Raw genomic sequence first — 13,740 nt, forward strand, 5'->3', positions numbered from 1 at the left:
AGGAGTGTAAATCAAAACTCATAGATTGAAGGTGATAAAACCTTTAAATGGCGTATCACTTGCAATGTGCACCTGTACCAAGGAAGCTGGGGGTCTGACCATCGCTGCCCCAGTCATGTTGGTGTAGGTACCCAATCCCCATCTAGAGTTTCGGTGCAAGCACAGTGTTTTGATATGCAAGCCAATTTTCACAACACTCCTCCTCTCTTTTGCAGGACCATGGACTAGGTCCACCTACCAGGAGTAACCACCACTCCATAGTCTTCCCCTGCTACCTCCCTCCTTCCCTGAGTTTGGTGCACCCATTTCCAACTTTACTACGTTCTTACACTCCTTGCTCATTTTCTTTCGTCTAGCCGACGACGGTCCGGATACACTTGGCGGGGTGCCCAGTACTCCACTCCACAGACAAACTACGCAGAACAGAAGCCTCTCAACGCAACCCATGTGTAATGGTGGTTCGGGCCCCAAGACACTTGCAGCGCAGACCAGTCCCCTTTGTGAATATGGAGGCCTGCATACAAAGACAGGTGGCGACACCTCGCGATGCTCAGTTTGATATGATATGGCATTTATAACGCGCCTATACACAAGTGTTTCAAGGCGCGACGGAGGGGAACAGAGGGGAAAAACAGACAACGATCTTACTAGGCCAGGTGACACTGAGGACACTGAGATCACGCAAGTGCAGGAGAGGTGGGGAAGGAGAAAAGTGGGAGGGGAATGGGAAGTGCAGTACATAGGGTATTGTTTGTTTGTTTATTATTTATACAGCGCGCCTCACCCTAGGGTATCTGGGCGCTATGCAAGACAGCTTATGGTACAGAAGTACATATGAAAAGACATTAGCACACAGTAGAATATGGACAGGTAGTAGCACAGTAAATAAGTAGAAATAATAAATAGGAACAATAAACAAGAAGTGTGGCCTGCTTTAACCATTATTACAACGTACCTCTTTGACAGAGGAAACACCTAAGACGTCTAGTATTATAAATATTGCACGCTTACCGCCCCTCTGTTGTTCTTCAGTTCGCCATGGCAACACAATACTCGTGAGTTGTCAATCAAGGGGTCGTTTTGGCCCTCCAGATAAATAAGCCTTTCTTTGTAATATTGGCATTCCGATTCACCAGTCTTGATGTTGATTTCTGCCACAATCCCCTGAATAATGTTGATCTGTAGTACAAAAATAAAAAAATAAATAAAAGATCAGAGCGAGAGATGTCTTCAAACCCAAGGAGTAGCGCAATTCCCCACTATCCTCCGGCTGACAAATAGATGCAGGAGTTTATGAAAAGAGTTCAGAGGCCCAGCGCCATAATCAGCTGAGACACAAGCTGGCTAATTCGATGCGTGCATATCCGGCGATTTCCAACAAACGCAGTGCTCACCATATTAAGTTAATGACTTAACATTTCATAATGATATTAATAGCAGAAGGAGAGCATGTAACCGAATACCATGGGAAGATGTCCCTTCTCGGTGCGTGAGAGAAAAGCCCATCCTCCGCTCCCCCCAGGCAGAAAGACATTTAATATCAAGTAGCTTGATTTCCTAGGCTTTTGCTCCCATGAACACCGCAAGTTAATGTGGGGTCCCCCGCCTTTTATACTTTGGTTGCCGCCTGTGGCTGTCAAGTCAACAGAATGTGCTATTATGTTCCACGCACATGGCTGCTTCTCAGGGGGCCATAATAATGAGCTAACCCAAGTCTGTATGCCCCTCCCCCCCCCCCAGCCCCTCAAATCAAGGGAAGCCTGTGCAATTTGCACGAAGAGCCAAAGTCAGCTCACACAAACATAATGCTGTAATACAGGAAAGCAAGCAAAACCACACTGCAAGCAAGTGTGAAGTGCAAGGTCACTTTGCACAGTATCGGGTGAAGCATGAAAGCAGTCCTTTCCAGACATTAGTGAAACTGTATCTTCACTCGCAAAGGACGGCCTGTCTGACCAAACCCCCTTCCTTTGCAGGCCCAGAATTTTAGCTTTCTTCAAAGCTGGGTGGCGGGGACATTACATGGAGCATAGGCCCGGTTCTGCCCTTATAATGCCTGACTTATAATCCTCACACAAGGCCTTTCATAAATGTGAAAGGGCCTTGCACAGACATTCATTGCTTCCCCAATGATAAACAGGCGGAATTTAAAAGCACTTAAAATCTTAATCCGCTAGGGAAGGCGGACCGCCACAGAGCCTTGAAATACAAGGCACGGTGGCTTTTGTGTTCTTTGTTCATGGTGTAAAATTGTAATACTGGGCAACAGGTGACACTGTGTATTGTATTACAGTGTATTATACTTTTGCGACTCTCCGGTTCAAATTCACGTGTTTCATGTACTTATCTGTATTTATACATTAGCAATTAAATGCCATAGAATTCTCCATTGCTGTTCTGTTGGGGGACTACTAAACACCTGTAATTTGTAGACTGTTTACAGTTTCCAAATTGTGAAAGATTGTGCTTGAAGTCAATAACATGTTTGTTCTATATAGTACAAGTAGGTCGGAGCAGTAGAACTGCAGGACCACCGCGCTTCCAGGTGAGATTGGACTCGTGCCCTGCTGCGTGTGTCTACTGGAACAGTGCCCTACCGTTCCGGGGTACGGCTTCAGAGTTTGGGTTGAGACCAAACACACTCGCACTGGGCACTATACATTTTGGGAGAGTATATCTCTCTAATAATGTTCTAGGCATCAATTATAGTGATTCAAGGTGTTTATTAAGATTTTGCCGACCTCGGTCATCAGTGACAGCTACTTCCATTGTATGTCAGATGCAATGGAAGTGGCTGTCACTGATGTGGTTAACTTGGGAGATTTAAATAGTGAATGTCTAGATCCTGAATTGTATAGGGATACAAATAGGATCGGCACATCCATTCAGGCAAGGAAAAGAGGTGCACAGATTAGAACTGAACTAAAATCCTGGGATCTAATTCTAGTGAATGGAAACAGGACAGGATATCCCACCTCAATATACATGGAAAAATGGCTCTTTAAAGTCAACCCTGGGCTATATTTTTTTTGTCCATGGATTTGTATTGGAAATGCTCTAAGTTGAAAGTCGTAAATATGAAGTGACCATAGGTTGGTAGCTTTCGTGTTAGCCCTGAATACTCCATCATCTGAGGAATCCGATACAAAAATTGTGTTTGACGTTTATTTAAGAAATCATTCACTTGTCTGGAAACCAGGCTTTGCATTACGTTTTAATGAATGTATTTTCTATATGGGGGTTTGTGAGGATGGTCTATTGTTGAATCCCTCTACGTACGATAAAGCAGTTCAAACCGTTCTTCATAACCTTTACGTATGTAAAACGCAAGGTTTCGAGGTTTTGCAGAAGATAAGAACACATGATCATGAGTACGATAAACAACTTCCGGAGAGGGAGCTTTCCCTTAACAGAGCACTGAGATCCCTTAGAAAATGTCTGGATAATTACAATGAGCTGGCTAAAGTTTTAAAAAGAAACTATAAGAACTGTGCTAAAGGATACCGTTTTAATTTACATATTGCAGATGCAGAAGCCATGCTTGGATCTATTAGCTGTAAAGATGCAGGTTGTTTTGGGTGATTGGTTAAAGAGCCTTTCTCTCAGCACTCTTTTCAGTCTCAACCAATCAAAACTGAGATCTGGGAGGCTCACTTGTCCAAACTTTTTGGTGAAAATGGTCCACTTACACAGGACCCTGTTTACGATATACGTTGGTCCGACTACTTGGAGGCAGACCTAGTAGATATTCAAAAGGTTAATTAAAAACAGTAAAGCCTCAAATGCTTCCGGTGGGCTTGGCAAATGCCACGTTAAAGTCAAATATTAACCTCTAGTCCGCTATCTTGAGCGTTTTTATTCCAAGACAATTTGACGTTTAATAAATTGCCCCCATCTTGGAAGAATCCAGAAAGACTTGATAGTTGTTACATACAAGAAGGGCGACAGATTAATTCCCGGAAGCTCCTCTGCTCGGCTTCTCCCCAAGCGGGAAAGCCTGTTCGCTGGGTTCTTAGTCCAGGACACACCAGCTTGTGCGCTCTGCTCTGCCTCCACTCCACGGCAGCGCCTGCTGCTCGCCTTCCCTTATGAAGGTTCCCCATCCAGCACAATCGCACCAGCAGGACTCCTGGGATCTTTGTCAGCATCTCAGCGGCTTGGTTTCTCACACTCCAGCACAGCCCTGGGTAAAATATCTCTGGCCACGTTTTCAAGGTCTCTACTGCTGCTTCCTCCTTGTGCTTCTGTCTTCCACTTCTTATACACCTGTGGTCCTTCAATGGGCTGCAGGTGTATTCCATCAATTACTGCTGCCTGACTCTGATTAAAAGGACATGCCCGACCTTCATGCATTTCTTCGTCCCAGTACCAAAATGGTGAGAATAAGTGGTGTTCATTACTCTGTTGCTTCTTCCTCATCTCAGTACTAGAGTAGGGAAAGTCTGTAATGTTAATTGCTCTCAGTTGATCTCAGTACTGTTAGGTACTCCAAGAGGGGAATAAAGGGGAACTTCTTTACAATTACCTCTAAAGGTCGGGGGAGGGTTGGGTCAGTTGTCACTAGAATAAAGCGGATACTGCATTTTGTCCCAAGGTATCTCATCCCCCTTCCTTCTCCTCCTCTTTCTACCACATATGGGGTGATCATTTCTCCTACCCTTCTCAGAAACAAGGGAACATGGTGAACAATATCCCATAACCACTTCTGGGATAGATGTTCCTTCCGGAAAAGAGGGTGTGGAATACTGTGTCTTTCCTAAGGGCATCACACTAACAATCCCCAAGCACCCTCCATCCAGGTGGTCATCCCTCGCTTGTCCACCTCCAGGGGCAGGATCCAAAAGCGATGGCCTTTCCCTAGCCACCCATATAGAGGATCCAAGGGGAGCAGTTGTGAGAACGCCCTCAGGTTTCTCACACCAACCACTTGGGCAGGTCAGCACTGAGATGCTAGACAATTCTCCTCTGAACAAGAGTACCAACAGCAACCCCAAACACATGTTTTGGCCTAGTCGGGTCTCATCAGTGAGGTGAAGCTGTACCTCTCTAAGCACAGTGGGCAAGGGGTCCACGTCTGGATTACCCTGGCTAACTTAGGGTGAGACCCCAAGCCCCTAAACATATATGCAAAAGGACTGGGAGCTCCTCTACCAAGAATGAACATGGCCAAATAACCTGTTCGGGTCTACAACCACATTTTATCTCACTGTACCTTTCACAGCGAAGAAATCTGCATTTGCATATCAGTCTGGTCCCACCCAATTGGGCAGTGGGACCAGACTGATACGCAAACATATTTCTTCTCTGTGAAGGGTCCTGTGAGCTCAAACGTGATTCTAGACCCTCCTGAGTGGAAGAAATTCCATAGAACAGGGTATTTGACTGATGTTGGTTCACAGTAGAGGGGCTCCCACACTCTTGTCTAATGCATAAAGAAATTGCACCTGAAGGGACTGTTAATACACTAACCAATAAGAAAAGCACAGGAAATAAAGTATAATACAAATTCATATTAAATTAGTATTTTAACAGGTAATTAACATGTAAATATATGGTTAACTTATAAAACAGCATCTGATCTTTACTTTATGAATAGTATTATACAGCGGTGGTCCTACTCAGATGGCCTTGCAGCGCTTTACAAAGTTCATAGGGAAGAGCCGAAAAAAAGAGTTCCTAAATTGTTCAGAACAGTGTAGCAAAATCAGGATGGTGGGGAGGAGGTCGAGCTGGATTCGGTGAGGGGGGGAGAAGGTTTCAGGCCGGTGCGTCTCTTTACTATAGATGTAGCAGCGAGACAGTGATATATAGGATTATAATGAACATTTAATCATACGTTAGTCCACAGTATCTCAGCAAAACATTAATTCTACATGTCGTACACTTGGCATGGTGGCCCTTTGGTATGAACTTCGCCAGGAGTCATAAGCATGCAAACGAGTCTGATTAAAGGCCTAACAGCACACTGGATTGCTTGATCTGTCAGACTAAATCTAAACTTCCGCCTTCCGCCAGGATGTTTGAAGAGCGGGGCCTGCTTTGATCCTGGAAATCCAGCACACCATGTTTAATTCTCTAGAGCGATGTCAGTTGCATTTCCTCAATTCTCAGGCCCAAAGAGAAGGTGAGGCTGTAGATCATACTGGCTTGGTGAGATGACCTTAAAAAAGGTTAGGACCTTATTATGAGTCCCGTTATCTCAACTTTTATTTGTCATCAACACTGACCAAGAAAGATGGCTCCATGGGGACAAAAACCGCTGTTTTTAATCAGTAGAGTCCTCCCCGTCAAAGAATGCCCAGCTGACCACTCCGTCATATCCGGGGTTGTTGCAGTTCCCTGCAGTATAACTCTCAGGGGGGTAAACTGGAGGAAGGAATAGCATGAATTATGCCATTGTGAAGTTACAGCATCCATCTTAAAGGCCACAGCTGTGCTTTGTTCTTTAAAGAAAAAACGATTGACAAAAAACAGCAAAGCAATAATGTATGTAAACACCTACAAACCTATGGCGCTGATTCTTTTTTTGGCATGCCGATTGGCATAAGGTATGGAATTGGATCGAGTGCCCGAGCACAGACCACTGGGAGGGTCGGCCCTGCTTGTATTCTGGAGTTGCAACAGAGAGTTGCGCTTAACAACTTGGGTGACAGCAAGCCAAGGAAAGCTTTGCGCCTAAGTAGGCGTTGACAAGAAAGGCTGCTCTTCGCACAACTATCTTTATCAACAAAACAGCATAGCCTGGCGATATAGGTATCTTGATATGATAGGTTATTTATAATGCGCTTAATACCCAGAGGTTTCTAAGCGCGGACCCGGGATCGAACCTTGTCGTCTTGCTTCCAAGGCGAGCATGTTGCCCCTGAGCTATCCTCCAGAGGTCTATATTTAGGAAAGATACAATTCCCTACTCACATCCGTTTGCTTAGATTAGTGGTCAGACTATAGCATCAGTCAAATCAGGAGCTGTATAAATTGCCAGAATCTACCCACAGGGAAAAAGGTTTTGATATCACACATTGATATGGGGGGGGCACTTAAATATTCATTGGCAGGTCCAGCAGGGGGATGATAAGTTACTGAGTTCGACATCTGTCTCCTAAAGGCAAGCCCTTTCAGCAGAAGTGGCAGGTGATTGAACCAGACACACAGTTCCTACTGTGAGCAACGTATCATCTTCTGGTGCATTTCGACCCCACTTCAGATAACCGTGACAGATGGGAGGAGGAGAAGGCCCCTGGCCTAGGGCAAGACAGTAAAAATATATATATATATACATTGGCGCATGGCTGCTTTTACCCTGAGCGAACACCTCTCTGACCACTCTTAGTGCAACATCATCTCTTGTTTGTTTCCATTCCCACCTCATATTCAGCCCTTTAAGATGTCTGCATATATTCCCTTCCAGTTGGACTCCAGTTCCTCCGGTCAAGCCTATGACAGCAAAAAGGCGATATAGCTATGACACTTTATTAGTCTGCGTTTTGTCCAGAAGGTGAATACAAATTGAGCCATGCAATTGGTTTTAACGTCATTGCGCCATTCTTTGAATCACAAATATTTACATAAAAAGGTCATCTCTTCACACCATCTCAGAGCTTGAAAGAAAATGGACCCCAAAAACATCCAAAGTCAGTATAAAGCTGATATTTTGGATGCAACGATCTTCATTCTTTTTTAACATAAGTGATCCGCTGCAAATTCCAAAAAGCAACTCTTCTCCGTACAAAGCCTTTTGTGGAATATACCTTTATATCAGATGTCTGCAACCTTTGGCTCTCCAGATGTTTCAGACTACAACTCCCATCAGGCTTAGCCATTATAGTCAATGATGGAGAATCTTGGAATTTATAGTACAAAACGTTTGGAGAGTAAAACCACAGGTTGCAGACATCTGTTTTATATCATCTTGCTGAATCTACTACATTGAATTGGCTCTATCTTGTTCAAAATACATTTCAATCTAAAATCAATACATTGACATCTATAATGCCCCAAACCCGGTCACCACTAACTTCTTTCAACAATGAAACCCTATTACAGACTTTTGGAACCCCAACAGAGTCTACCTTTGGATTCATTTGTGTCACCATGGAGAAACTGAGGTCCCATAGAGATAGCACTACACCCACGCGAGCCCTGGAAATCCCTGCCCGCCATGGATTGTCAAAGAATGCATGAACGAAATGTTACCCTTTTTGACAGAGCTTGTAAGTAACTCTCTCCTAAAGGGTGTGGTCTATGCCTCTGGGAAAATGTCTTTGATGCCGCTGCTTCTAAGAAAAGCACTTAATGCTAAGAATCCATTGAATTATAGACCTCCTGCTAATGATCCTTTCCCTAAACTAAGGGATCCCCATGCAATTTCATGGGTTTTTGGAATGTAACAGCTGTTTGGAAGACAAACCATCTGGATTCCGAACCCATAGGAGAACGGCACTGGCATTACTAGGCATAAGGGGACATCTAATGTGGAGGACCGATAACCATCAATATTGCCTCTTCTTTATGCAGCTTTCGACACCCTGGAACAGGAAATCATTTTAGACAAGCTGGTTTCGGTGGCTAGGGTATAGGAGCTGGCTATTCATTTAACCGTTCCATATGTTATGCATCCAATGGATGGAGTCAGAAACCCCAAAAGGCCAATCTTTCTGTGGAGTACCTCAGGGGTCTCCATTCTCTTCCCTCCTTACTAATATTAATTTAATACTGCTGCATGACCTAATCACCATGCTCATGTTATATTTGAAACTCTCCAATAATACCATCCATGATAATTTTAAGCTTAATGACATTTTAACTTCCATCAAGAACTGTATGAACTGTAAGTGGTTAAGTCGCAACACCACAAAACTGGAGCTTGTGGTCATTGGCAAGACAGCAACCAAGAAAAAAAAGTACCAGAAACAACCACCTTGTTCTATTGATACTTCCTAGCTACCTATTCTCTCTAAATTTAAAACACTAGGGCCGCATTTAGTGTTTGGAAGTGCAGAAAAAACGTGATGGCAACAGGATTACTGCCACTTTCACTGCCCTGAATAATTCAGTTTCAAATTGAAACTTGTTAAAGCACCACCAGATTTTGTGTGGATATTTACTCTACACAAAATCATTGCTGCATGTAGGAACTACCCCATGCAGTAATATGCAATTCCCTGGAGTCCAATGGCTCCCCAAAACAGAACCGCTAAGGAAGGAGCTGGCATACTTTAAGATAATTACACGATTCTCAACAGATGCTTGACCAGAGGTAGTGATTGTCCTGGAATTGAAGAGTACAATAGGATTATATCAATGGGTTGTTGCTTTTGAAACTTTCAAATTGGACATCTCCGAAAGAAGGACATAAACCACTTTTTGATGACTACTTTACCCACAGTAGGGGAGTTGTCATCAGTTGGAAGGTTAGCGAGAGGAAGTTTGACTGACATTGCCCACTAAGGAAGCCAGTGTTAGCAACATTTAACAGTTGCATCGAGTCTTTGGAAAATCAAATCCAAGTGAACAAGAAGACCAGGGCTCCATGAAGTCCTATTGGATGCCAGTTCCCTTTGACTATAGACACAAGAAGAAAATACCCACGCCCCTGATGAATGTCCAGCATTGAGTTGCCTTGTTAGGACAGAAACTTGTACAAGTTGGGCTTTGTTTGTAATGAAATCGATTACTGTTTACACATTGAAGTGACTGTAATTCATTTCTGATTGAGGTATGGAGATCTTGTCCGCTATTGACTTGTTGTGTATACATGTTTGTATTACTGTGGAGTTTTATACATGGATTTTTGTGTCTTAAGACAGTATTATATGTGTGTGATATGTACAATAAAACGGATTTACATCTTTTTTTAACAGTGCATTTTGGGTAGAGGTCCATCACTGTTAAGGTCTCCTTTTGTTACTATAGGTTGAGGCACGCACTTTAAATCCCTCCTTTTGTATAATTAATGTAGAGTACCCACGAGGTAGGAGGGCTGTTAATTCCCCCACGTGGGATAGGCCGTTGTGAGACTAGTTGCTAAAACAGGGAGCACCTGAAGGGTCGGCAGGATTCTAAATCATGAGGACCCTCCATTACTGCATGGTTACAGCACGCAGTAGCAGTGTTTGAGTTTTCCTGTAGTTCCAAAGGACAGTTTCTCCCACCACTAAAAAGAAACATTTGGCGCCTCTAACCCCCCCTCCCCCAATTGACCAGGGGAGCAGCGGGGGCGCAACATTTATATTTTTCTGCCCGGGGTGCTCCCGCCACTAAGGCCGGCACTGTGCCCCAGTCCAATTATAAAAGATTAAACAGACTTGGGGAATGCCCTGGAACCTGTGAATCCCAGCAATGGCTTTTACCATAGCTGGGCGTTCTTTCTTCAAAGCCCTCGTTAGGGCTAACCTGCAGTGTGGACACAAAATAACCCTTTTGTGTGTATTTCACGGAGTCAGAGCTCTGTGTTTTACACATCAATAAAGCACCCTTTTCCTCGTTTTTGTGGGCGAGGATGTGTACTACACAGCAGCTTAAGTGCCACTACCGGGGTGGCACCACCATCAACTTTTCATCGCTCATTCTAGCTGTGGCAATATTAAGAGTAGATTGCCGGTACGACTCCTGGGCCTCTTGCTAAGCGGTCTGTGATTGGTCCAGCTCCGAGTGTGGCAGGACACATTTCAGTGATACAGGTCTTCTGGAAGGAACCGGAGATAATCCAGCCTATTCTAATGGGGCTCCATTTGAACAGAGTTTGCCGTATTCAAGTGACTGGCTGGAACTGGAAGTCTGGCTCTCGCTATCTGGCTAGGTACCCTCCACACATCTGTGGAAGCGGGTGCCAGGAACCAGAACAATGTCAATTAGTGACCGAAAATACATCAGAAAGAAAAGGGGTGATAAAGCCAACCCCTGAGGGACCCCATATGCTGATGATCTGTGCCCTTGGGGCATACGCTAATGCTATGAAACTCGTGCTTGCCGCTTCCAGGGCTTTGGCAGTAGCAGTGCCCAGTTTGCAAGAATGCCACTACACAAATACAATGGCTTTCTTTAGTGGCATGAAGTCCGCCTGGAAATTGCCCAATGCCTGCTTTTTCTTGCAGGTTTGCAGGGAATGGATTATTCTAGACTGCTTGTTACCCGAGTGGCCTGAACCTAGGGACACTTGTTTAGTCAAGGGTGTATGTAGCAAGTGCATGAATAAGTGAGTGCTGAACTGGATCTGCAGTTCCTCTGCGGTGGACAGGGTACAGCATGGCAATGATAACGTGTCTTTGCTGCAACGTGACGCTTTGGTTGGAGACTATTAAGAGAAGAGACCACGTTTTCTTTTACCACGCATCGTTTGCCGATTTTTTCGGGGTGGGTGAAGAAGGCCTGCACCCCGATTCTGCACTCACAACGGCCGTCTTCCCATCCAATAAAGGCTCACCCAAACCTACCCCCTGCATTTTGCGGGAAAATGCAATAAAACAATGTGCCGTAAAAACGCTGGTTACTTGTCTTAAGATGCTGTGCTGCGTTGCACAAAACAACGAAAGTCAATATTCACGGAACATGGTTATTTATCTGTATTCAATGTGTGCAACCCGTATAGTTTGCTTCAATATAAAGTACTTCATTGGTATGACAAGTCAGACATGTGTTGCCCGTTAGATAGCTCAGTGGTTTGAGCGTCTGTTGCTGCGATCTGTGTGTGATCTGCAGGTCGCAGAATTAAATGGCAGCAAGGCTTAGCCTTTCTTCCTTCCGAGGTAGATAAGGTGAGTACCAGTTTCGATTGGGTAATAAGAATGTAAGTATACCTGTTCTATGTAAAACGCTTGGGCTAAACGTGTTATATAAATAACACGTTATTATTATTGCCAAAGTCAATATATAGAATGCGTAAAAGGTATTCTTCACTTTTGTGGAATGGCAACTTTCCTCAATGTATTTTTGCTGAATTATTTACCTTTTTTTTTTAACTACAGTTGATAAGTATGAGTGATGTACATATGGCAAAAATAAATAAATAATAAAATCGGCAAAGCCTAATAGATCAGCATAAAATACTTTCCATCAGGAGTGATTGTTTTGGGTTCAGCTTTTCTAAAAGTCCATGTTTCCGCATGCACCGTGTCTTCTTTTGAGGCACTCACACAGAACAACATGGCTGTTCTCTCTGCCAATTCTGGTGGTTGTCTGAGGATGGAGCAAAGCTGTTCTTGTTCTGTGTTAAATGCAAATCCTACCCCAAGCTCTCAGAATGTGGGAATGTGCGAGTCCTGAATGTCCCTGGATACAGGACAGTGCAGGAGAAAGTGTCTCTCGGTCTCTCCTGCTCCTAAATCACACCGTTAACAGATTCTGTTTTCACTGAGCGTCATCGGCCAGTCTTTATTTCTTCTTCTAGTTTTGGGACATACCGTCAGTATTTGGTTCGTGATTAGCCCGTATTTGTCTTTTTATAAAAGTTAAGGCGCCTGTTCGTTCAATGTTTTGCCCCAGTGATCTGTAGCTCTGTAGCATTCTAGCATGTAGTTCTGCTTTCGGGTACATTGTGTACTGCTTCTTTAGGGATTGTGCGAATCCCCTGGGCAGTTTCGGGTCTTGTCTTTGGTTTCCTGTTCCAGGAATCTGTTGGGCAGTGCTGCATTAAGAGTGCAGCTCTGTGATGTATTGTGCAAGGCTTGGTTGGAGAGTGCGACTGTTTGCTCTTGCAGTGCAACGTATTGGAGGAAATTTGAGTTGCTGCTCTTGGTGAGGGACCAGAATTTAAAGATGCGATTTGGATGGTTAGCAGTAGAGGGCGTGGTGATCTCCCCGGCTCTTCCCTGCACCCACCATTTGGGCAGTCTCTGTGCAGATACAGACAAATGGCTGCACCTGTGTTTAGGACTGGAGGTGCAGGAGGTATGCCCTATTCTGCATATTCTTTCCATAGTGTTGGACCTCATACCCCATTCTCATATTTGTACGGTAGGGGAGATTGTGCCAGCACCAAGTGTTAGCATTAATCTGACTGGTGGATTGAGTGTGTTGGTTGCATCTTGGTGGCGTAGGATGCATGCATGGCTTCCGTTCTCCTCCAGAAGCACTTATTTTGAGGTCTATGCCAGTGCAGTCTTTGGCGCGCCCAGCCTCTCTATGCCAGTGCAGTCTTTGGCGCGCCCAGCCTCTCTAGGCCAGTGCAGTCTTTGACGCGCCCAGCCTCTCTATGTCAGTGCAGTCTTTGGCGCGCCCAGCCTCTCTATGCCAGTGCAGTCTTTGGCGCGCTCAGCCTCTCTATGCCAGTGCAGTCTTTGGCGCGCCCAGCCTCTCTATGCCAGTGCAGTCTTTGGCGCGCCCAGCCTCTCTATGCCAGTGCAGTCTTTGGCGCGCTCAGCCTCTCTATGCCAGTGCAGTCTTTGGCGCGCCCAGCCTCTCTATGCCAGTGCAGTCTTTGGCGCGCCCAGCCTCTCTATGCCAGTGCAGTCTTTGGCGCGCTCAGCCTCTCTATGCCAGTGCAGTCTTTGGCGCGCCCAGCCTCTCTATGCCAGTGCAGTCTTTGGCGCGCCCAGCCTCTCTATGCCAGTGCAGTCTTTGGCGCGCTCAGCCTCTCTATGCCAGTGCAGTCTTTGGCGCGCTCAGCCTCTCTATGCCAGTGCAGTCTTTGGCGCGCCCAGCCTCTCTATGCCAGTGCAGTCTTTGGCGCGCCCAGCCTCTCTATGCCAGTGCAGTCTTTGGCGCGCTCAGCCTCTCTATGCCAGTGCAGTCTTTGGCGCGCCC

General features: G+C 45.1%; 1 protein-coding gene across 4 annotated transcripts in view; it reads right to left on the bottom strand.

The window, feature by feature from the left end:
- ARHGEF3 (Rho guanine nucleotide exchange factor 3) overlaps positions 1-13,740 on the bottom strand; it is a 1,464,987-nt gene that overhangs the window by 12,979 nt on the left and 1,438,268 nt on the right. For all 4 annotated transcript variants that reach the window (XM_069643671.1, XM_069643668.1, XM_069643670.1 and 1 more), the window contains one exon: positions 1,012-1,179. In XM_069643671.1, coding sequence (XP_069499772.1) covers positions 1,012-1,179 — 168 coding nt within the window. The remainder of the gene's footprint in view (positions 1-1,011; positions 1,180-13,740) is intronic.

This window comes from Ambystoma mexicanum, chromosome 2p (assembly GCF_040938575.1).
Source record: "Ambystoma mexicanum isolate Mex_15411 chromosome 2p, UKY_AmexF1_1, whole genome shotgun sequence".
Taxonomy (NCBI): Eukaryota; Metazoa; Chordata; class Amphibia; order Caudata; family Ambystomatidae; genus Ambystoma; species Ambystoma mexicanum.